At 40.6% G+C, this 25,673-nt stretch overlaps 2 protein-coding genes across 2 annotated transcripts in view; both read left to right on the forward strand.

Annotated features, from left to right (window-relative positions):
• The window catches only part of PLAG1 (PLAG1 zinc finger), a 48,560-nt gene extending 44,613 nt beyond the window's left edge, over nt 1-3,947 (forward strand). The window contains exons 3-4 of the mRNA XM_065399101.1: nt 1,606-1,964; nt 2,509-3,947. Of these exons, the coding sequence (XP_065255173.1) occupies nt 1,723-1,964; nt 2,509-3,772 (1,506 nt within the window). The 5' untranslated portion in view covers nt 1,606-1,722 and the 3' untranslated portion in view covers nt 3,773-3,947. The remainder of the gene's footprint in view (nt 1-1,605; nt 1,965-2,508) is intronic.
• A 19,432-nt stretch (nt 3,948-23,379) lies between these two features.
• Nucleotides 23,380-24,429, forward strand: MOS (MOS proto-oncogene, serine/threonine kinase). Its single transcript, XM_065400069.1, has one exon. The coding sequence runs from the start codon at nt 23,380-23,382 to the stop codon at nt 24,427-24,429; it is 1,050 nt and encodes a 349-aa protein (XP_065256141.1).
• The last annotated feature ends 1,244 nt before the right edge of the window (nt 24,430-25,673 follow it).

The following is a 25,673-nucleotide window of genomic DNA, read 5'->3' on the forward strand; positions in this document are numbered from 1 at the left end:
CCTTTCTCTCTTTTCCTCCTGGCCAACAGGAGAGAGATTTTCCTTCAGACTCTCTCCGGCTCTCCGAAGTGGTATGTCCTGGACACTTTTGCAAGGTGCTTCTGCTTTTCTCTTCAAGCTGAAACCCCATTTCACTTGGGGATTGTTCTCAATCCCTTTTCCAAGCAATGTTTGCTACCTTATTGTCCCCTAAACAGAAGCCCAGCGGCAATGGGTAGGAGAGGACAGCTGATCCAGGGGACAGGCTGCCTTGGAAGCTAGCTATCCTCCCTTCACCGCCAGCTAGGGACAGTTCATTTTGTTCACTAGGGGAGGTGGCAGTAGCTTGGAGCAGCTGTTGCCTGGTGCTCTTTGCCTGACTCCTGGCTGCTCTTCCCCACCTGTCCCAACAGCTGCTTCTTTTAAGCTACAAGCATGCAGAAGCACACAGCAGGGAGCTGAGATACTGAAGGAGGCAGCAAGCTTGGGAATAGTGCCTTCCAATGCCAACAGAGAGCTGCACTTCAAAACCATCAGCTCAGGCTACTGACATGGACCTCTGGTGTCTGTGGCAAAACTGCATCTAGAACAGTTGCTCAGCCAGAATTCCTGAGCTGATGGTACTTGTGCACTGGATTTTCAAAAACTGGAAATTACTCATTGCGATAGAAATGCCAAATTCAACTCCTTCAAATCCTGCCTACCTTTTATATTGAACTCTGTCATTCATTCTGTTTCTCTCATGCTGCCTTTTACCATGCTGTTGTAGATCTAGCTTTTGATCTATGTCACACTGGATTCTTTGGTATTTCAAATTGCAATTGAGTTTTGATGTTTAAAATAGTGCTGTAGTACTTTGGCAATAAAAGATTGTAAAATACTGTGAGATCACCAAAGATCAGTTGCTACCGTGTATTGCCAGATTAAGAATTCAGAGCTACTCTTTCCAACAGACAATTTCAATGGGATAGACCTCCTCCTGAGTGGGTTTCTCATGTATTTCACAGATCTTAATACCTCAAGCTAGATTGTGATCCTTCTAGAATGAATGAATAAGTGTTTCCATCTTGATCTAATCTAACTCTCAACATTTTCTCTATTTTATGATGTAGGAATTGTTTGGGGAGGATGGATATTTCCATTGTCGAGCTGAAAAAAGCCTAATTTATAGATATCTTTATCCATATCAATTTTGACTTAGTACAGTATACAGCTGCAGGAAAATTTCACTAGGCATTAACTGGAACATTGTGTATACTTTATTTATATATACACAAGTACAGTTTAATCCCTTGTGAAATCTGCAGCTGCCAAAAGTCAGCTTTATCTGTATAGTTTTGAGTAAAGTTATTTTTGATGCTTTCTGTAATCTTTCTGAAACATTGCTATTCTCCATCAGTGCCCTAAGGAAAAGTTACAAGGTGTAGTGTCAGGGCACATGTGGATCTATTCATCTTGAGCAATGCATTTTAAGAATTGTGACAAATAGCATAAAGAAGCCAACAGGTATTACATTAGACCAGCTGAACCTAATTTTATTAAGTTTTATTCAGAAGCATCACATAGCAAGTAAACTTCAAAATTAAGTTTAGTTACAAACTAGTTGTTTCTTATTTTTTTTTCCAGTCCCCTTTTGCTTTCTTTTACGACCACATGAAACTTGAGAAGCCATCTAAAGCTAAATCATTTAGTGGAGTTGGGCAATTCCCAAGTGTCCAACAAGAAGGCCTGGTTTAGGCTGCGATGGCCACTGTCATTCCTGGTGATTTGTCAGAAGTAAGAGATACCCAGAAAGTCCCTTCAGGGAAACGTAAGCGTGGTGAAACCAAACCAAGAAAAAACTTTCCTTGCCAACTGTGTGACAAGGCCTTTAACAGTGTTGAGAAATTAAAGGTTCACTCATACTCTCACACAGGAGAGAGGCCCTACAAGTGCACACAACAAGACTGCACCAAGGCCTTTGTTTCTAAGTACAAATTACTAAGGTATTAAACTCTATTTATCTTTCAGATTATATTATCTATTTTATGTTGGCCATTTTAAGCCTTGTAAAAGTATATATTTGTGTACACATTTTTCAGCTGATTTGCAGAGAGGAAATGTTAATTAAAGTAGACATTGGTTTGTTTCTAGAATTCTAAATTACAGTATGTAAGTTTACCAGCTAATGTCTTTGGGTTTGTTTTTATAAACGAGAATAGAATTTTCATTTGTATAAGGAGTTGCCACAAGAAAAGTGTATGGACTGAGAAAATTTTGGCTATGGACATTTACACAAGTACTTTCATACTTGCCCATATCCCTGTTCCAGTAGCTAAAACCACCAAAAACTAAAGTGTCAATTTAAATGTAATGTTCATGTTTTGCTATATTTAAATTTGTCAAACTATCTTTGTAGTGTCCTGCTGTCAGCTAAAAAAGATTCTGTTGTGAAGAAACGTTAGTGTAGTATTTAGCTGCCATTAAAAAAATGAACACGTGTACTTTTTGATCAAAATAATTACTTACAGAATATATCTGTGTTTAAAGGCATATGGCTACTCATTCTCCTGAGAAAACCCACAAGTGTAATTATTGTGAGAAAATGTTTCACCGAAAAGATCACCTAAAGAATCACCTACATACACACAATCCCAACAAAGAGGCCTTTAAGTGTGAAGAATGTGGAAAGAACTACAATACCAAGCTTGGGTTTAAGCGTCACCTGGCTTTGCATGCTGCAACAAGTGGTGACCTCACCTGTAAGGTATGTTTGCAGACATTTGAAAGCACGGGAGTGCTGCTGGAGCACCTAAAAACTCATGCAGGCAAGTCATCGGGTGGAGTAAAGGAGAAAAAGCACCAGTGTGAACACTGTGATCGTCGGTTCTACACCCGAAAGGATGTCCGTAGACACATGGTAGTGCACACTGGAAGAAAGGACTTCCTCTGTCAGTATTGTGCACAGAGATTCGGGCGGAAAGATCACCTAACACGCCATATGAAGAAAAGTCACAACCAAGAACTTTTGAAGGTCAAAACAGAGCCAATGGACCTTCTAGATCCCTTTACCTGCAATGTTTCTGTGCCTATAAAGGATGAGCTGCTTCCAGTGATGTCTTTACCTTCCAGTGAGCTGACATCAAAGCCATTTACAAACACTTTGCAATTGAATCTCTACAACACTCAAATTCAGTCCATGCAGAGTTCTGCGTCTGCACACCAAATGGTCACCACATCATTACCCTTGGGAATGCCTTGTCCAATAGATATGGAGTCTGTCCACCCGTCTCACCAGCTATCTTTGAAATATCCACTCAGTTCTACCTCATATGCAATTTCTATGCCTGAAAAAGAACAGCCATTGAAAGGGGAAATTGAAAGTTACTTAATGGAGTTGCAAAGTGGTATACCGTCTTCATCCCAGGATTCTCAAGCATCTTCATCTAAATTAAGGTTGGATCCTCAAGTAGGGCCACTAGATGATGGATCTGGGGAGGTTTCCCTTTCCAAAAGCTCTGTTTCCATTAGTGAACCTCTAAATACCCAATCGTTGGACTTTTCTCAGTTGTTCAACTTTATACCAGTAAATGGCCCTCCCTATAACCCTTCTGTTTCAGTGGGAAATCTTGGAATGAGTTATACACAGGAGGAGGCACATTCTTCAATGGCTCAACTTCCACCACAAACACAGGATCCTCACGATCCTAGCAACAGTATAGGTCTTGGGTCCCTGCACTCATTGTCAGCAGCTTTCGCAAGTAGTCTAAGCACAACCACCACCCTACCACGTTTTCATCAAGCTTTCCAATAGGATGTACAAAGCTGGCTTATTACTGTCTATTTGTAGAAATGCCTTAGGTAATCATTTTTAACTTAGTGCCTACTATAAGACATTACAAATCCTCTGCTTTTGTACAGTACCAATCTCATGAAGCCAGTAAGAAATTTAAATTAACTTTTACATGTTTTGAAAGTGTTTTATTCTCAACTGTGTTTACTTTGGTTTTTAAAAAAAGTCTCAATGTATTGTTTGAATTTTCACTGCCAATTGACACACTGATAAAAAAAATAATAGAAAGCAATTCCTACTAAACTTTGACACACACCCCTTGTTTAAAACTTTTTTCAAATGTATCAGTCATTCTGTTTTGTCAAGTGAATGGTAGCTCGACCGTTTTACATTTTGTGCATTTTGTAATAGAATCCTAGTTTTTAATTTTACACACAGCTTCCTGAAGATCTTCAAATGAACTAAATGGTGGTATCTTATCTGGTCCATAATCTGACATAATTTTTTTTTTTAATTAGTATAGAATTCAAACTGCCTTGTTGAAATGTGTACATACTTTTCATTTTGACTTAAAGTCATTATGAAAGGTATTAAGAACTTACTATTTTCTGGCTTAAATTGTTGCCGCCTGTATCAAGATTGGATAAGAAGCAATTTAACTTAATTACTCATCGACGAAATTATTCTTGCTTAATTGGCCAATGTGTCAAGTTAAAATTGGAACTGTTTTGTGCTTTTGTGACTCTGGTGAAGGGAAAAAAGGCAAAATTAATGGCTGACCCTGAAATATAGGAGTGTTGTAATTTAGTAGTGCGGAATATTTTGTCACAATTTTTGATTTAATTCTTAACTTGCTGTTTTTCTTTTTAGTAGTATAGAAAGAGTACTGCATAGGAGTCTTCAGATTTTATATTCACATCTGTAGGCATCAGTCTTTCCCAGCTGCCACAGCCAAAGTGTGGGTCAAGTCCAGCCAGAAGTTTTATACCTAGTGTCAGTTCAATGTGAGTCTGCAGTCAGAGAGTGAATGTAAATTTGCAGATATCAATTTTCATTTTTTAAAGTGGAGTGGATCTTTTCAGTTGTGTGACGTGGTGTGTTATGTCCTCCTAAGCGACAAGTTAAATGTTAATCACACTTACTACACCTGGGTACTTGGCTAGGGACTTTTTGCCCATTGCCAAGGTTTAAAGACAGGACTCTTAGGAGTGAAGTAAAAGCATATTGCTTACACCACTTTTACCTAATCTGATATACTCACGTCTCCTACCCCTAATAACCAAAAGAGAAATAACTGTGATGTGTAAAAGCAAGCTAGATTTGCTTTAACTCAATACTAATATTCATTTTCCTTGTCATTTTTGGATAAGGAATTAAAAAATAAAAATGAAATACATTAGTATCACTCAGTCAGTAGTGAGGATGCATACAAGGTTTTAAGTGGTTAAAATAAATATACTTCACAGAAACAAAAGTTGCTCCCATTGAAGGAGCTTTTGCTCCCAATATTTTATCATTAGCTCCTACTTTTTTTCTCTAGGAGCAATATGCAGGTGTAGTTTTACTATTTTATACTTATATGTATTTAAATTTTATTACTGAAAGATAATGTTTTTATAAATGTGTTTGTGTTCCAAAGGCATTAAAATAAGGATGTATTAATAAGGATAATACCTTTTCAAATTCTGCAAACTACTCCTAGATGTTGGGTTTAGGAGCATATTATCTCAAAGTGGACTTTAGCTCTGCTTCATGACTGCTTCCTTTAGTTTCTATGAAACAGATTGCTTACCTACATCTTTAGTTGAATGATGTGTTCAGTATTGCTTCCTCCTCCCTCCACCCCAAGCAGTTTAAGGAAAGAAAAACATTGTGTGAAAAGAGCACAAAATAAACAGAACAGAAACACTTTAATACTAGTTTAAACCATCAAGCATAAGATAAAAAAACAAGTGGAAAGAAGTTACTTTATTCTGGATCTTGTTTAACCAGTTTGAGCTGAAGATAAATGGATTCCATTCCCTTAATGGGCCATATTGTATGTGGAACTGAGCATCTTCAACTTCTGAAAAGTTTTGGGTGCACAGAATCTCACAGAATCATGCCCTTCATAAGCCACATTTGTCACCCAGAAAAGGCAATTGGAAACCGACAATTCCATTAGGTTGTGTTTGTCAATATATGCAGCTGTTGGAAAATGAATATGCATATCACCAATTTCAGAACTACAGTGAATTGTTAGTCTGGCAGCAGGGAAGGCCACTTGTTAGTGTTGCAAATTAGTTTAATCTTAACTGCCAACACAGAACATTCTGACAGACCTATCCCGTTACTTAAGGGGATGGAAGTGGTGTGTATCTAGTATTTAGAAAAAGTGCCATTTGTTTATCAGTTTTAGTTCTGATTAGACTTGATTGAAATTTTTTTTGCCAGCATCCATTTTCTTAGTATATAACCAGAATCTTTACTACTAATGGTAGTGCCTTAGCTTTGTAAAAAGGGATTGACATTTCACTTCAGAAATAGGGACCTCAGACAAGATATTGAACCTCATTCAGTCAGGGCTTCAGTTGGTGGCTACATGATGTATGTTTGCTACTGAACTAGGATGTATGAATATGTGGAAGCAGATTGACACTGTAAGCAATATTAACACATTAGTGCTTTAGAGTATATTTTAGGCAGAATTATTATTGGCCACTATTAAAATGTCAGTTTTTAAACCCTACTTTCTTGTTACCGAGTTGATTTTATTTTTTCAGGGGAGGGGAGGGAGGGAGGCTGGCTGATCATGCACCACTCTTTGTGCAACTTTTAAACTTCTAGTATGTCTTTTTTAAATACATATATTTTTGTGTACTTGTTGCTTGTGCTTTATTTAGTAGTAAATTGTGGAATAGAGTGATTTATTGTTAATTTCACAGTAGCGGTTTTTAAAAACCATATACTGACTGAAACATGAGCCAGAGCTGATTGCTTATTAAGCTAATAATGAATGTTAAGAGTACATATTTTCAGGATCATTTGCCTAGTGAGCTATACATGTATTATAGGCCAATATTTTTTAAAATAAAGCTTGTTCAACCTCTATGTTACACATATTACAAGATATAGCACTTTCAAAAAGAAACCCTAAACCTTTTAAGAAAATTTCTTACAGGTTATGCTTTTTATTATAAAAACTTTTATTATAACTTGTTTCAAGTGCCATTAGATTACATATATGTAGGACTTTGGTATAATGCTTTGTGTACAAAATGGTAGACGTAATTTTAAACAGGTACATTTTTACAGTGTTTTCTTATCAATTTGCTATATTGCACAAAACCAGTGTGTCTTTCTTAAGGCTTTTACAATGGTTTTTTACTAGGTTTACATGTTTCAAACTACACTGTCTTCTACTGCCATTTTTAACACCAATAAAAAAAATTAGTCATGCGTTCCTCACCAATTATAAACTGTGCACTCTGGAGTTTTGGATGGTAAACTGTCATAGAATTTTAAAATATCCTATCTTAGCTATGCTGCTGTCTGAAGTAAACATAGGGCCTGATCTTACACCATTAAATTAAAGGGAAGCAGGACTGCACCCTTAGTTATGTCTGTTTGTCTCATACACTGGTTTAGCAGCTCATTCTACATACTTTTTCAGTCTATAGAAGGCCTATGAAATGTACTTTGCTATAAACTGTGTAGACACTCAGCTACCCATCCTGCAATCCTCCTAGTGTACAATTAAAACCCCCACCTATTTAACATTACACAGAAAGTCAAAATAGAGAAATGCATTCTAGTTCAAAAGTGTATCTGGAAAGTCCCAAAGCCCTTATACAGTAAGGGTGTCTTATTTTGTTGGAAGGCAGTGTTTTTTGATAGCAGTTATCTAGCCCTGGAAGTGACACAGAACTATTGCTAATCATATGTAAACACTTTTCAGTATAAGCTTCAGTGGTACAGTTGAACCAGAATGAATGTTTATCTTCTCAGAAACACTCCTGCAATATTGTTATATTGGATCATGCTGCTAATGTAACTTGGGATACAACTCCTCTCATGGTGCTACAAACCTTTCTGTCTCATTCAGATGTATTTTTACCCCTAGAAAAAGGACTATACTAGACCTGTAGGTATACGATATATTTTTATACTGTGACTTAATTTGTCATTAATGAACTTTGTACAACACCACAATGTATTCATATGCACTTGCAAAAGGAAAATCTTGGACATGCAAATGTATACCCAGACAAGCCCAATTTTTGTTCACAAAACTAGAGGATGACTGTTAGTTAAAATGAAATGTGGGCTTTTTCTATGGTGTGGAGTGAAGAACATACTGTATGTTGCTAAGAGCCCTTTGAATTTAGACAAAAACTGGGAAAACTATATTGGGGAATGGATGACGCACGTGAACCTGACTTGGATTGCTGAAATTATATTTTTGGCTAGTGGGGAAAAAAATGTTTGGACTTGTATGCTAAAATGTTTTAATGATAAAGATTGAGTCAAAAATAGAAAGCAAAAAAAAAAAAAAAAAAGACCCCTGCATTCCAGACTGAATTTGTATATGTTTCTTGCATTTAAAATTGCTATCCTGTGATATGGGAAATTGAATTGCTTATCATGTATATGTACTTTAAAATGTATTCACAAACTACTGTTGTATTTGTATAAAATATAGACAAAAAGATTGCATATATATTTTTGTGTATAAGCTCTGTAAAATAGCAATCACATGATGAAGCTGCAGCAGAACTTCATTTTAAACATTCACATCCAAAGAAACAGACTATTTATTGTCCACATACCCAGATTATAAAATATACCTTGCTGCTATTAAACAATAGTGCTGCAGCTACAGTGTTATGTTTGCTGTACAAAAATATGTGAACTCCACAAAATATATCAATAAAGTTACAGAATGGTTTTAGTTAATGTATAACGTATGGCTGGCATTTTAATAGATAAACATGGTTGCATGTGTGGGGTTTCAGAAAATGATCATAAATTACAACTGACACATTAAACACATTTATTTTCATTCTGCAAGGATTTAACAACTTGTCTGATTTAAAACTGGTAGGATGGCAGTTATTCAGAGACTCATAAAACAAAACATAGGCATCTGCAGTACATGATTTAGCCACGTGACAAATTTGGAGATCCTACTGCAGTGTGGTAGTGGCATCTCTACACTGAAAATAAGGATTGAGGAAGCTGCCACACTACATGTTGAAGCCTGCTGTGAGAAACTGGCAGGTGAGTTTGAGACTTCTTAGCACACAGGAGATTGTGATGTGTTGCGTGATCAGACAGAAATACGGGCAATTCATGTTGACTTTACACTTGCTATTTGTAATTATTGGAAATTATGCTTTAAACAAGACTGTTGGCTCATTTCCTTGAAAAACCATCCTGGGAAGCTCTGTGGGGCCAAAACACTACATATGCATGAGTCACTACAGTTAAGGTCTCACTAAAAACAGTCAGTGACTCAGCTGCTAGTGCATGCAGAGGGTAGTACTATGAATCCAGTCAAAATCCTATTCCTGCCTTGCTGCGTCTAGTTTGTCTCCCCTTGCTCCCATTCCAAGTAGATACTTCCACTAACTTATGACTACCTACTAGGAAGCTAAACGACTAACAGCTGCCTGACAGTAGGGTTAAATTCATATTCCATCCATTCTCAACAGTGTATTTGGGTTTATGTCTCTGGGAATATATGGCTTAACCCTCACCACTGTCTACATTTCCTGCTTTTGCTTTCTCTTCCCCTATTAAGGGGAAAAAAGAAGAAAAGGCAGAAAGGAATTGGAAAGAGATTCTGCTCCTGCGAACTATGGACCTAGATGTTTCACCTACTTTGAGAGAGTTTTTTGTTTTTAATCTCATTCTCACATTTATCTCTCTCCCCTGCACTGGCTAGTGCCCATTTAAAAAAAATCACTTCTGTACCATTTGCTTGGGAGAATTGTTTATAGTGCAGTAGTGCCAAAAGAGACACATGAGAATCTGGGCCTGGCTCTATATACATGGAAAGATATGTTCCCTACCCTGAAAAGCTTACAGTTTGAATTAACTAAACAGGCAACATAGAAACAAAATGTCACATTAGTTACATTTTTTTTTTTTACACATTTCCCCCTAAACCACCCTTCCCCCCATTAAAAAAAAAAAAAAAAAAAAAAAAAAACTTTGTCCAGGTGCCTCACCTAGTATTCTCCACCCTTGCTGGTCTAACATGTCCTCCTTTCCAACCTGACAGTGCCAGAGAAATAGAGCAAGATGTATAAATGGTTGGACAGGTGCGGCCCAGAGGGTTGACTGGTATTGTAAAATGGATGATAGAATAATATTTTCTAAAGGCCCCATGGCATGATCTTCTTCTCTGGCTGGCAGCTCCAGCTGCCTTCTCCAAGGGTAGGGGACAGGTACCAAGGGTTCTACTTCCTCATGGGACTACTGTTTAGAGTAACCAGATGCTGGAGCCCTTTTATACCTCCTGTGAGCCTGGCCCTACTGCTAAAGACCTCTCAGCTGGGGAGGGTATTTTTTGTCACTTGCCTTTCAGCATGTCCTCATTATTTTTAGCTTGGGGAGTGCGGGAGTAAATACTAACTTGCTGTGTTGTACCAAATGGGCACTATGTTCAGCCACCATCTCAGTTCCTGCAAACTATTAGCACTGCCAGCTTTGGTGATATGGGATATATTTTATTTTTTGAGTCCCTCAGCTCTGTCTTCTGTCTTCTTCCCCACATACAGAGAAGGGATTACTGAGTGACCCCTATGGAAAGTTCAGAGATGTTATCACTTCAGCTATATTAAACTAAAAGGTAGCTTGGAACTCCCTACTATTTTAGCAGGCAATATCTATGGTAAACAAGAGGAGAGGAGATGGGGGGCTCACTATCTTTCTTAGCATTACATCTAGTGACTTCCTTATCTTCCTTGTGACTAGAGGGGAAAGCCCACTTGCCTTCTCTTTTTTTTTTTTCCCCTCCCTCCCGTGGATTCCCTAATATGAAGAAAATTGCTTTGTCGGGAGGGAGGATTTAGAACACGTTTCCAAAACTGGTCTGAGAGCGAGCTGACTGGTCACATGATGTTGGCTTCTCCATTTTCAGTTGCTATAGTCTATTGTCAGGTGTAAGTGTACTTTTAATTTTCCATGTTGCCAATTGCAATTGCCAGAGGAACGTTATGTTGTCATAAATGGGCAGGAGGCCCACAAGATACTCGGTAATAAAGTACAGTCCATGCGATGTAAAAGTTTGAGAAGGCGTGCTAAATGATTTAACCCTTGCTTATAGTGATTGAGCAGAGCCTTTAGGCAAAGAACCAGTGACGCCTCATCCCCAGATTTATAACTGCATTGGGGATGGAGATGTTGAGGCTATAAGCATGCAAGAAAGTGGTAGAAGTTCTAGCCAATCCTCTCTGGCATTCTCTCTTCATACTTCTACTTTGATCATTGTCACTCAGAAGTTAGCGCAAGCGTGGCAACCATCTCCAAGTCCTAGAGCATAAGTACCCGGGTTCCTCAGAGAAGGCAGTGCAATTTTCTTCATAGATCCGAAGTAGATGCAACAGTGTTATCTTCATTTCTCATGTATTCCTCACTGAAGCCATGACTTGTGAAAGGCCTGGGTGCATTTTGTCCTTTGTAAGGCTTGTGTGGTGTCAGCTTCCATCCTAGCTTTTGACTTCCTGTGACCGATGCATTTTTTGTGCATTTATCTTGTGATACATTTTACCCTTATGGGGGGGCAGAAGAATTAATGTCTTTGGAGTAGCATATGCTACAGCATAGTGGTGGTCTTTATAGTTCATAGGCCTCTAGTGGGCAACAGAGATGCTGCTTGCACGTATCTTCTCCCCCCATTGCCTTCTTGAAATATCAGACAGGGGTTTGTTTTTTAATAAGGTGCTAATAAAACTGTGGTCATTTAAAAGGCACATGATGCATCTCTACATGACAGTGTCCTTGGCTCACATCTACTCTGTCTGGAAATGGAACACCAATAGGAGTAAGAACTCCCTGGAGAGGCAGAGTGCTCCAGGACAGCAAGGATCGCAGGCTTCCTCCTCTCCCCCGCCCACCTGCCCCAAGCTAACCCCTGTAGGCACACAAAGCAAGAGAAAACCCATTTTACTTAGGAGTGAATGTGCTGTGAGGAGTAACCCTTCTCTTCTCTCTCACCAGGAATAGAGGGGTGGCATTGGACTCACTCCATGTGCATGCCTCTTCCCCTCACTGCACCACACTGAACATTGAGACAAGTAGCAGTGGAGAGGTGAAAAGACGGGACGCCGTGGGAGGATTAGTACGAGGGAAATGGACCTGGGGCGGTGGAGTGTCTTAGAGATAGAAAGGGTGGTTTGGGAGTGTGGAGAGGAAGTGGGTTTTGGGACGTGGGGGTTTAGAGAAGATGAGGGGAAAGGAAAGAAATGGGGAAGAGATTGAGATGAGAAGCCAAGGGAAAGAAATTGAAAGTAAGTACATGAAGGAAGAAAAAACATTCTTTGAATGGGGAGAATGGAAAAGTGTAGAGAAGCAGAGGGAAGGACACTAGGATATATAATAAGAAAAGGAAAAGAAGTGTGAAGGGTGATAAAAGGAAAGAATGATAAAAGCATTTAATATTTTGATTCCAAAATAAAATAGTTCTGTCTAGTGTGCATGTTCTGTAATAAAACAGAGTATTCAAGCTGCACAATTATATATTCAAGTCAAGAAGTAACAAGGGCAAGGTTGCCCCCTTGTGCATGTGCATTACAATCCAGTCTCTTCATGATCTTTACCCTATATCAGGTAATGCAGTATCAGATGTTCCCTACTGCTTTAGATAGATGTGTAGCATCTTCTAAATGTTTCATTTGTGCATAATTATATTAATTCATTGGCATAATGGTTCACTATGTCTTCAAGGACTTAAATTGGGAAGATGAATTCTGTGATGCATATTTTTAAAATGTAATCAACAGCCAGTCACTGTACAACTTCTTTTCAACCTGCAGCCCAGCCTTCTTTTTATGCAGCTCATGTTATAAGACAGTTAATTGTGAAAACACTTAGCTAAAAATGTAAGTGGCTTCTGATGGTTAAAATAGATTTAAACATGTTGGGGAGACTACACCACATTGTTGCATTACTCCTGGGTGGGCTATATATGCCACTAACTTTCACTATTACTTTAAACCAGTGATACTCAGACCTTAGTGGTTCAGGAGCCAAATTAGGGATTAATATTACCCAAAAGAGCCACAGTCTGTGAATTCATTGTTTCAGAGAGAGAGAGAGAGAGTGTGTGTGTGTGTGTGTGTGTGTGTGTGTGTGTGTGTGTGATGTATATAAATTCTCAAGCAAAATGACTGACCAAATATTTTATCAGCTACAATTGGTTAATAACATAGTAAAAGCATCCTGAGTGGTTAGTAATGAAATCACACAGTGTTTTAATATTGTGCTGCAAAGAGCCACAGGGGAGACATTAAAGAGCCAGTTGCGGCTCATGAGCTTCAGGCTATCACTGCTCTAAACTGTTATACTTAATCTATAATATGTTGTGTAAAAATGGTGGTAGTGTGTCCTTTTCATATAAATCACTTCTGTGGACTCTGATATACACAGAGTAGTACAGGGTACTAGAAGATGTTATACACACCGATGTCATAGAATATATATAAATTTAGAACTGTTTGCTCAAACTTAAAACAAAAAAAATTACCATGCGGACAGACCAACCCTGGAAAAGTAATTTATCACCAGCTATGTTGGGCTTTTTTTTTTTTTTTTTTTTTTTTTTTTAATTAAAAAAATAAATGATGGTTGGTTTTTTGTTTTGTTTGTTACAAGCCCAAGCTGGGTGAGACAGCTAAAGGTTCATACGGGTTAAGCCTCTACATCTGATTTCCAAGCAGGCTGAAGAGTTTCTCATAAATATTTGATTTGTCTAAGAGAGATGGTAACTACTTGTAGAGCGTACTGAGTCCTGCCAGGAAGGTACCTGTCAGACCCTTACACTTTTTGACGGATACAATTTCAGAATGAAAGTTCTTCAGGCAGTGACTTTGAACATAAGCCCACCTTGTGGCTTACTGCTTTTATAACTAAATTAAATATAAGGGACATTACATGATATTGTTATAGGTAAGTTCATCTCTCTCCCTTTTCTCACAGAATGTGTTCAATTTTAAAGTGGGAACAGACCAGCAAAATATGCCAGGGCAGAGGACAGTACCTCAATTGAACACTAATGTAATGGATACTAAAGACAAGTAGCCATGGAATAAAACCCCAAACTCACTGAAATCCTATGCTGGGCAGGTTTACCTACCTCTGACAGATGGCTGAAAGCTCTCTCCTTTTTTACATTTCAGTGGAATGCTTGTCATGCCAGTAACGTATTATGGGATTAGCCAGTGTTCCTACCTTTCCATCTCTTTGCAAGAGGACATCCCAAAATACTTTGTACCATTTATTAAAGGGAGCCATCATGCTCATTGTCTGTGATATAGATACAGTGCTGGAACTGAAGCAGGAGATGGACCTGTGTTCATGGTTGTTCATAGGACTGTGGAAGATGGTAGGCCTGGGTGACACTTTGTTCATTACTACCCAACTTCCTCTCACCTACAATACAATATTCAGATCCCAATCACCACTATTATTACTGTTGTACTAGGACAAGGAGCAGTCAGTAAGTGATGGAAGCCTGTTGACATCATTCCCAAGCCCATTATAGTGTGTGTGTGCCATGTTTACTCAGCTCTGTGGAAAACCATGATCCTACCCCTAAACTACAAGCTTCAAAATCCAGCATTGCCCTTTATCCCTCAGCTGCCCTATTGGAAAAGTAGGGGACCCACGGGCTATTAATTAGCTTTCCAAGGTATTTAGGTGCCTCACTGACATTGATTTCAGTGGGAGTTAGGTGCCAAAATAGCTTGGAGGATCTGGGCCATAAATTCTAAGGCCAGAAGGGATCATCTAGTGTGACTGGTGTATCACAGACCTTAGAACTGCCCTGAAATAACTCCTGTTTGAACCAGAGCAGATCTTTTAGAAAAACATCCAATCTCTATTTTAAAATTTCCAGTGATATTGAATCTACTATAAGCAAAGGTTAATTACCTTCACTGCTAAACATTTACATGTTCTTTCTGCTCTGAATTTGTCCAGTTTTGACTTCCACCCATTATATCTTGTTATACCTTTGTCTGCTACACTGAGGAGTCCATTATCAAATATTTGCATTGGGCTAGCAGTTAAATCTTCCAGTACAGTTACCTGAATTTGTCTGCCATACAATGCCCTTATTTCACATCATACCATCTTCATACAGTTAACAGGCTTTGACACTATTGTGGCTTGTCTCCACAGAATCTGACCGGTGTGCAATCCATGACAGGCACATAATAAATTATTTAGAAATGTAGAAAAGCAAAAGGCTAGCTAAATGTATGTCAAGGTCACCTATAAGATAGTTACAACACAAAAGAGCTAGTAATTTTTTCTTGCAGTGGCCTGCAAAATATTCTATGTTATAAGTCATCTTTTGAACATGAATAAGGGTGTTCTTATGTTCTTCCATTCTCAGGCTAGGAGGAGGAGATGATGAAAAAGGGTCATCAGCTCCCAAGAATAACCTGGGTTGGATCAGCCTTCTGTGAGCACAGTGTTCATTTAGTGCCACAAAGAGAGAGAAAGCCAAACAGACATCTATTAGGCAACACCTTGACTGAAAGTCAGCCCCAACGTATATGACTCATGAATTGTAAACCCAGTTGGGATCATCTAGTCTGACTAATGTACAACACATGCCATAGGACATCCTGTATTAATTTCTGTTTGAACAAGAGCATGAGTTTTTGAAAAACATCCACTTTGGATTTTAAAAAAACAAGTAGGGCTGTTAAAAAATAAAGTAGTGACAGCTGTAGCAGATGTGCTCATTGAGCGCATTCAAATTCACATACAACTACTTGAAATGTTTTACTATTTGCTTCTCCATCCCATCTGTCCTGCAGAAGCACCCAAGCTCTGGAATACTGAACTGGCTCGTGTTCATCCACAGAATTTGATAACAATTGTAATTGTTCAATTGCAAGATAACTTGTGTATCTCCATTGTCCTCAGATTATGCCATCAGTTACACTTTTGCAATCCTACTGATGGCAAAAAGATTTCATGAATATAAATGAGTATACAATCTGAGGACCGTGAGCTTGCATAGGTGTAACTGAGGGCAGTATTTGGACTGTAAAATCTTTATTAAGGGTGATGATACATGAATCAGAAAGAACATAGCTTGACTTTCAAATGCCAGACTGAGGATGCAAGGACTGACAGAAAAAAAGTATTTTGAATTGTAAACTGAGCAAATTTGATATAGAAATAATTGAATCACACATGTAGAACCTTACAGACATTTTTACAAAAGGATTTTCAGAGTACAACTGCAATTCAAGTTAGGGTTGTCAGGTGTCCGTTTTTTGACTGGAATGCCTGGTTGAAAAGGGACCCTGGCAGCTCCAGTCAGCACTGCTGACCGGCCTGTTAAAAGTCCGGTTGTCGGCACAGGCAGGCTTCTAGGGTGACCAGATGTCCCAATTTTATAGGGACAGTCCCGATTTTGGGGTCTTTTTCTTATATAGGCTCCTATTACCCCACCCCCACCCCACCCCATCCCGATTTTTCACACTTGCTGTCTGGTCACCCTACAGGCTTCCTACCCGGCTCCATGCAACTCCCAGGAAGCTTCCGGCATCTCCCTCTGGCTCCTAGGTGGAGGGGCAGCCACGGGGGCTTTGCACACTGCCCCAGCACCAGCTCAGCAGCTCCCATTGGCCAGGAACCGTGGCCAATGGGAGCTGAGGGGGTGGTGTCTGTAGGCATGGGCAGCACGCAGAGCCACATAGTCACACCTCCGCTTAGGAGCCAGAAGGAGATGTTGCTGCTTCTCGGGAGCCACCTAAGGTAAGCACCACCCGGAGCCTGCACCCCGAAACCCCTCCCATGTCCCAACCTTCTGCCTCAGCCTAGAGCCCTCTCCTGCACCCCAACACCCTCATCTTTGGCCCCACACCAGAGCCCGCACCCCCAGCCAGAGCCCTCACCCCCTCCCGCACCCCAACATCCTGCCCCAGCCTGGAGCCTTCTCCGGCACCCCAAATTCATTCCAAGCGCCACCCTAGAGCCTGCACCCGCAGCAGGAACCCTCCTTCCCCCCCGGCACCCAAACCCCTGCCCCCTGAAAATGACCAAGTGAGTGAGGGGCGGGGGAGAGCAAGCAATGGGGGTGTGTGTGGATTGAGTGGTGGCAGGGCCTCAGAGAAGGGGCAGGCCAGGGTGTTCATTTTTCTACAAATACGAAGTTGGTAATCCTAATTCAAGTCCTAAAATGATAAATCTGAATAATTTTGCATGATTTTAAAGCTTTTCAGTAGAAACCTCTATAAATCTCTTCTTAGAAGTTATACAGCAACTAGATACTATAGGGTTGGGTGTATTAGGAATGCAGAGAGAGTTCTTCTGAAATATCACTATACAGAGTTAAATTCTCTGAGGTAAAATCAATTCTAAATGTCAGTTTTGTACTCGTTTTCACATTTGAGGCCTAAAATATTTCATACTCATCTAAAGCACTCACATCTCTACACCCACAAACACTAGTGCACATTAATCAAATTCCAACTCCACCTAAAGAAAGGGAACAATTGATCATTTAAAAAAAATGTTTGCTAATAACTCTCTATGGATTCCCTAGAGTGTCATGTCTTATCTGGGTCTGTTGTTTAGACTGTAAGCCCTTCCAGGCAGGGACTGCGGTGGTTTGTTTTTCTCTTGTACAGCAACAAGCACATTGTCAGAATTTAATTGTAATAACAAATATAAACATGTCCTTAGATATGACTGAGGGCAAACAGCAATGTTCACTGGGGCTGATCCTGCATTCCTTTTGCACTGGAACTCTCCCTGACTCGTGAGGGAGGCTTGGGTGTGCCCCAAATGCAGTATCATTTGTTACTTTTTAGAAATACTGCACTAAACTAAGGGTTGATCTTCCAGATGTAAATATTTTTTGCCATAGATGATTTCACACATATTATACTGCAGCTCTCATGAAATAGGACATATATTGCAATATTGTCATTTTAAAGATGAACCATGAAACCCTGTTTTTAAAATCCCTTGCTACATATCTGTTCCTAATGACACCTTAAGAGTTTAAAGCTGAATTGTGCCCACAACTTCCACTGATGCTTTGCAGTTGATGCAGCTTGCTCTCTCTTTGCATGAGTCTAGAAAAAGAAGCCATTTGTTGGTGGTCTGGTTGTGCTTCCTCTTCACGTGCGCTAACGTGGTGACATAGGTTGCTATGAAAGGCTCCTTTGGAGGAATTGCATTGGATACAGTAGAACTGCTGTACTGGGAATTTTATTAAATAAAGGGGAGTGCTCCCCCTCCTGGTCAATAAGGATCATGCCACCAGATATAGAAAATGGTTGAATAGATAGGCATATTCATGCGCGTGCAATCTCTTTCTCTCTTCTGTACTTGGGTAACTGGGCCCAAACAATGGAGGGGTTTGGGCAATAAGTATAAAAAAGACACTCTTCAGTAATGTGCTATGTAATGTATTGTGCAATGTTACTGTGTTATATGAAATTCAAAGCTATTAAAAGTCCGTTCTCTTTCTAAAAAAATCTGCTTTAATTACATTCAGACTGAAAGAGGCCAAGTATCCCTCCTCATTCCCTGCACCCTCCCCCCAGCAACTACTGTCATGCATAGGATTTAGTTTCCTCAAGGGAAGATACATTTGGGGACCTAAAGAGCTTTAGCGTATACCCCTTCATTACCAAAATCTACTGCAATGAACACCTAGAGAAGAATGCAGTTTGCTTTCTCTGTGTGTTCATGTTTTGGGGATGAACGGACATCATCAATGTGGAAATCATAATCGTCTAACATTACACTGAAGATGACCGCAAATCAAAGTGAGTGGAGGGGAGAAGACCCTGAACCATCAACATCCGAGCAGAAAATCCCTTATAAAATTACTTTGAAAAGGACTTTTAAAAGAAAAAAAATAGGGTGTACTATTTGAAAGGTGCTTAATCAGAAAGTGAAATGTGTTTAAATGAGTTGATTTAAAGAAATTGGTGCCCTTAAATTTATTCCTCCTGTTCTTCAGTCTAATACTTTTCCTGGCACAAAAACCAGAAGCTTGACTTTTTTTTTTTTACAGGTGCTGAGGGCCTGTAGTGATCTTTGAGGTCCATATGGTGTGGCTGCTCAGTACCTCTGAAAAACAGAAACATGGGGGTGGGGGGAGAGGGCAAAGAGGAGTGGAAGAATTCACATGAGAGGGGAAATCCTCATTGTTGAGGAAGAAAATGTTCTTAATTTAAATATTCCTCTATATAACCCCCCAAACCTCTCATCCAGCATTCAAGAGCCTGTCTTGGTCTGCTGGAAAGCATCTCTAGCAAATAGGTTTCACCCACCTAAAAGATGCCAAAGTCCCCTGAGAACCAAAAGCAGGGACTGTCTGTATAGGTGACAGCGCGGTGGGACCATGATACATTACTAGAGCCAGTAGGGGCTGCCATAAGAGAAAAATAGTAATTAATTAATTAAAGTCTCCTGTCTACATTATAGATTCCTCTATTTACTGTGCCACATCCCTTCCACCTTATCTCCTCAATTTGGCTAAAATTGTTATCTGCCCAGGAGGTGGCATTCACTACCTGAACACCCAGAAGGTAACCTAACATGCCTTACTGCCTAATTTATGAATTGCACCCAAAGTCTGCTAGGCACTTTACAGACAAATAAAAGACAAGTTCCTACAGGGGTGCTGGAACAATTTTTATAGTGGGGTTGCTGAGAGCGACTGAACCAAACTGTAATCCCCATATATAATGGAAACTACTTCAAGCCAGGGGGGTGTGGCAGCACCCCCAGCATCCCTAGTTCCAGCACCTATGTGTCCCTGCCCCGAAGAGCTTACCATGTAAATAAACACCCCATGAGACAAGTGAAAACAAAACTCAAAGGAAGTGGGCTAGGGGAAGAGGAGGAGAAGGATTATAATTATAGGGTTGTGACTTTGCTTTAGGGGTCAAATACACATGCAGTTTGCTTTCTCTGTGTGTTCATGTTTTGGGGATTTGTCTGCTGTTGTTTATTTTATTTTGATTTAAACACAAATAAAAGCATAGAACCATTGCTCCCCTGACACTATTATTATCGATTATTCCCTAACAAAAACCACATTCCCATTCCCCCACACACACTCCACCCTCTCACCACCAACTTAATTCTTCTCTCTCACCAAAAGCCAGGGGAAAGAGATAGGCTTTGCAGCATGCCCTAAGGCCATAGCTTTAGGATATTTTGAATGAAAGTTCCAAAGTTAAGGCAACTCCCCCCCTGAGATCACTGGGTGCACCCAGCGTCCTATCTTTTATAATGAGCTCAAGTGACTTTACTGACCACAAGTGTGGCAGCAGGGCACAGTGGGAGAGGTAATTTCACAAATAGGCAGGCCATTTAGGCCATTATAGGTCATAACTAACACCTTGAAGTCTATTTAGAAGCTAATCGAGATCTGCAGAATGTGGAGCACTGGTGTTATATGCTCAACAAGTGATGATGATACTCAACAAGTGAACCACCAAGTTTTCACATCAGCTTCAGTGGCTCGATGGATTTAATACATTGCTCCTCAGAGAGCCTGTTGCAAGGTGGCAAAGGCATGGAAGACAGTAGTGAGCTCCATTCCCAGAGGAAATGGGCATGTTTGTTGCCCATTAATAGTTGGGAACTGGTTAAAAGACCTTGGCCTAAATCCTTGGAGGTGTTTGGCCTAAATCCTTGGAGCTCCTAATGATTTCAATGGGTGCTATGTAACTAAATACTTCTGAGGCTCTGGGCCTTCATGTATAGAGAGAACTGTTGGTAGAGTGCTATGGATGGGAGCTGTTAGAAAGAACTGGCCAGAATAGGGAAACTGTGCTGAGTAGAAAGCTTGTGCAGAAGCACTTAGGTAAAGGGGAAGAACCAGCTCAGGAAGGGCAGGCTGAGCCCAGAAACAAGAAGGTTGGTTTTGGAGGGAGGCTCCTATGAGCAGAGGTAGGATTGGCAAGTAAAGGGACCTGAGGAGTGGGGTGCTATGGGGAATATTCTTGCAAAAGACCTGAGTTGAGGGTTGTGGGAGAAAAGCTGCAAGAAGCATAGAGAATTTCTGGAGGTGTGAAGACCCTGGGGTAGGGCATAGGAATTGGACAAGAGGGAGGGTTGACTCTTGGGTGGGGAGCCTGGAGATAGTGATCCTGCAGTGGGCATAAAGAACTGCTGCATTTTAACCTATCTTACTCTGAGGGGTCTGCTGATGATGGCACTTATACTGATAAATTATGCCTGGAAGCAGGGCTTGAACTGGACTCAGAGGGACAACATCCCTTTCCCAGTTGAGGGGAAATGACCACTGGTCTGCTCTGTGGTAGAGAAGATGGGCAACTTGGTTGGCCCTGGGGACAATAGAGGAAACTGAGGCAGGAGTTACCTGTAGCACCATGGTTGGCTGCTGGAGAGTTCTCTATTGGGTAGAGGGGCATGACCCCTGTTTCAAGCATACATTACATTTCCAACAACATGCATTGATGAACACACAAAACAACATTCCAGAGCTGACAGAGGAGGGTACAATAAAAGGAATATTGTGTATGCAGCACTGTTGGACATATTGTTGATGGTACACACACATCTGAACCAGCTGAGCATATCTTATCAAACATGCTTGATTCACCTTTGGAGATGAGTTATCAATTCTGATCCTTTCCTGTTCTACATTCAAACTGTCTAACTGCTTCAGCTATGCCAGTGGATTCCATTACATATGTGCTGGGAATAACGGAGATCTTTTCCTGGACCCAACTGCTCACAGGAACATCTGTAAATGCAGTCATGGTTCTTTCTGAACGAGAGAATGCATGGTTGCACCTGTCAGAGAGAGGCATGGTCTCACCACACTTGGAATGTCCCTTGAAGCCACTAGGCTGCTTCCTGTGCATCCTGAAAAGAAAAAGGGTCACAAAAACGACAACAACTGTAGGAGCAGCATCAGTCAACAGAGTTAGTGCAGGCCAAAGCCCAACTCAGAGGAAGCAGGAGCTAGCACTTCAAGAAAGTAGGTGCTAAGAACTAGGGGCTAGCTTTTCGTAGGTATTTACATACATGAAGATTCAGATAGGAGCCTAGTGGGATTTCCAAAAACACCTAGTCGCCTAATTCCAATTTAAACCAATGGGAGTTAGGCACCTAGGCATTTTTGAAAATCCCACTAGGTACCTATCTGCAACTTTAGGCACCTAAATCCCTTTGGAAATCTGGCCCTAGACGCCCCAATGCATCAATGAATATAGCTGGTGTCTAGAACAGAAACAGTTGGCACAAAATGCTCTGAAGAAATGAGAGCAAGAGAGTCAAAGCCGCAAGGCACTGCAGAATATTTGGCCCAGTTTGTCATAGCTACCCATTGGAGCACCTTCACTCACCAAAGTCCAAAAGGAACTAGTGGGGAACACTTGTGGATGCTTTCATGCACTCCAGGGCATATAAAATGCCTTGTGCTAAAACCAGTGGTTCTAGAACTTCAAGCTTGAGGCGTTCCTGACTTTGTGCCCAAGGACACAGAGTGGGGAGCCAGCACAACTGTATCCTGAGAGAAATGATTTTTTTCTTTCTTTTTCAATTATAGTTTTTTGTTCGTTTTATTGTATTTATTAACTATAATTCTGTGTAAGTGTTTAATTTTTCTGACAGAGCAGCTCCAGTAACTTCTCCAACTTATTTACTACACAGGATCTAGAAATAAAACATTTATCCTCCTACTAAGCTGACTGGGTGGGGTGAAATGTTATGGGGGGGACTAGAGGGAATTACTATTCATTTATTATTTACTACTTATAAATAGATGAAACATTACAATATTTTGCTTTTACCCTGATATTATCCTTGTCTCTGACTTGGGCATCCAAGTAATTTTGTTTTGTACCAGTTATATTTAGGTGGCAACTAATCATTCTCTTAACTAACTAATCAATATTAGCTTTCTCAGTGTCAACTGCTTCCACCAATAATAGCTGAGAGTTATTTAATGCACCTGGTGACTATCATTCTTGCCTACAGTGAAATATTTTACTTGATCACTGTGGTCCATTTACTCTTGGGATATTTTCTAATGACATTCAGTTGGGGATATTTTAAATAACATTTTATCCTGTGATGAGAAATGATACAAAAGGCAAGTATCCCATAATGTGAGTTAACATATTTTAGCCTAAACCCCATTTGTATCAAGGAGCTTTCTTTAAAAGCCTTGATTTGTTTTCCTGAGTGCAATTTGTTTTCAGTGTTGGAGAAAAATGTTTGCAGCTGAAACTGATTGGGATTCAGCTACCTGGTGACAGATGCAGCTCATTTGGAGAGACAGAGAGAGCATAAAAGAGGCTCTGGGGGAAAAAATTGCTTAGCTCCTCTTTTTTTTAGGAGGCTCTCATCCTTTCTTTGTTTGTTATTGTTAACGCAGCCCCTGTTCTTATTCCCAACTCACTATGCCATCCCCTATCCCTCTTAATCGTCTCCTGCCCCTGGAGTTTTCCCCCTCTGTGGACCTGCGGCCCTGCAGTAGCCCCTTAGTACTCCCTAGAAAAGGTGGAAAACTCTTCTTGGGGGGAACTCCTTCACCGAGGGCTCGTCGGCTGCCTCCACGCCTGGCCTGGTGCTCTATAGACTGGGATCAATTGTGCCTACTACAGCCCCTGGGCTATGGGGGCTTTGGGTCTGTCTACAAGGCCACCTACCATGGGGAGACAGTGGCTGTGAAACAGGTGAAGAAGTGCAGCAAGAACCGGCTGGCATCACGGCAAAGTTTCTGGGCTGAGCTGAATGTGGCCCGTCTACACCATGACAATGTGGTACGTGTTGTAGCTGCCAGCACATGTGCCCCTGCCAGCCAAGACAGCCTGGGCACCATAATAATGGAATATGCGGGCCGCACTACCCTGCACCATGTCATCTATGGCACTGGCTGCCTGCAGGGAAAGGGAGAGGATGATGGGGGTGGATGTGGCAGAGAACCCTTAAGCATAGTGGAGTCCCTGGGTTATTGCTCTGACATTGTGACTGGCTTAGCCTTCCTCCACTCACAGTGCATTGTGCACCTGGACCTGAAGCCTGCTAATGTGTTCATCACTGAGCACGGTGTGTGTAAGATTGGAGACTTCGGGTGCTCCCAAAAGCTGGAGGATAGTGTGTCTCCAGGTCCCCAGCTTTACCAGCAGGGGGGCACATATACCCACTGTGCCCCTGAGCTCCTGAAAGGGGAGCAGGTCACCCCCAAAGCAGACATCTACTCTTTTGCTATCACCTTATGGCAAATGGTTACCCAACAGCAGCCTTATTTGGGTGAGCGCCAATATGTGCTCTATGCCGTGGTGGCCTATAACTTACGTCCGTCTCTGGCTGCTGCAGTCTTCTCCGAGTCAGCCTCGGGCCAAAGACTTGAGACTGTCATTTGCAGCTGCTGGAGATCTGATGCAGAGGAGCGTCCCAGCGCACAACTGCTTCTTCAAAGCCTCCACTCCCTGCAGGATAGACTGTAGCAATGCAGCAGGTTCTGCAGTGTCTTTCTTTTTTTCCCTTTTATTGCTGACTTTTCTCCTTCTCCTTCTTCTTTCTTTGTGTGTGGCTGCATTAGTGTGTTCTGGATCTGACCCTTGTTTCTTCCAAAGGGTTTAAAAAAAAAAACCTATCTGTTGTGAGATTTCTATAAATAAAGTGATTAAACCCAGCTTGGTCAGTGTTGAAGAAAAGAATGGAGGTAAGACTATCCGAAATAAGTCTGCTGTCCTGAGACTGGGCTCTGTCCTGCCTTGCTCAGGAGAAACTAGAGAATGAATCTGGGCTTCTAGTCTGTTTCAAACTCTGTTTTTTGAGGGGTGAAGTATAAGGGTGTGTTAAGTCCTCCTTGTCGTCTTTTTTTTTTTTTAAAAGGGGCATTTTTTAAATGCCTCAAACTAGAGTGATGCGAGTCATGTAATAATCTGGCTAACTATTTCCAAAATGTGAGATTGGGGTAGCATTTTAAATTGCCTCAAAGAAACTCCCTGTATTTGCATATTAATGGCCTTCCTTTTCATTCCCAATTTCCTCAAACAGATATTGATCATACATCCTATGAAGAGATGTACAGAGAACAACGAAACATTGAGTATAATTGAAATCTTTCTTCTGCCACTTCCTCAAATGTAGTTTCATTTTATGTGAAATGGGTTAGGACTAAAGATATTGTGTAGCTTGTGTGCCCGTTTAGCAATCTCCCAATGAAATAAGGTGGCTTTTTCATCAATCTAAGGTTTTCAAGATAAGAAATGGGCTCTACAAATGCTGTATTAGCAGGTGTATTGGGTTAAGAAAAAATGCAGTGTTGCCAACTGTTATGGTGAATCTATCTGTATTTGATGGTTTACTTAAAGCACCAGCCCCTGGAGTCATCAGAGAATCACAGCTTTCACATATTAAAAAATAGTTCGTTTCTAGTCACCATGCTGCAGAGAGAGCTTGGAAAAGGTAAACCCTAAAGGCTCAAAAAACTGAAAGGAAATAAAAAGAACCCAACATTTTAAAAGCCACACTCATGACTTGGGGGGCCTGACTCTCAACTTTTAAATACTTGAGGTTGTTTCGTCACTAAGGAAGACGTTTAGAACAGCTGGGGAAAAGATGCCCTAACAACATTAACATTTTTAGTGATATTCTAATTGAGAAACTACTACCACTAAATCATCACACTTGTTTGCTTGCTTTACTGTTATCTCCCCTTCATCTTATCCATCTGTTGTGTCTT

This window comes from Emys orbicularis, chromosome 2 (genome assembly GCF_028017835.1).
Source record: "Emys orbicularis isolate rEmyOrb1 chromosome 2, rEmyOrb1.hap1, whole genome shotgun sequence".
Classification (NCBI taxonomy): Eukaryota; Metazoa; Chordata; order Testudines; family Emydidae; genus Emys; species Emys orbicularis.

Bases quoted from the DNA above. Each gene is read 5' to 3' on its own strand.
- MOS (XM_065400069.1), top strand. From the start codon at position 23,380: ATGCCATCCCCTATCCCTCTTAATCGTCTCCTGCCCCTGGAGTTTTCC.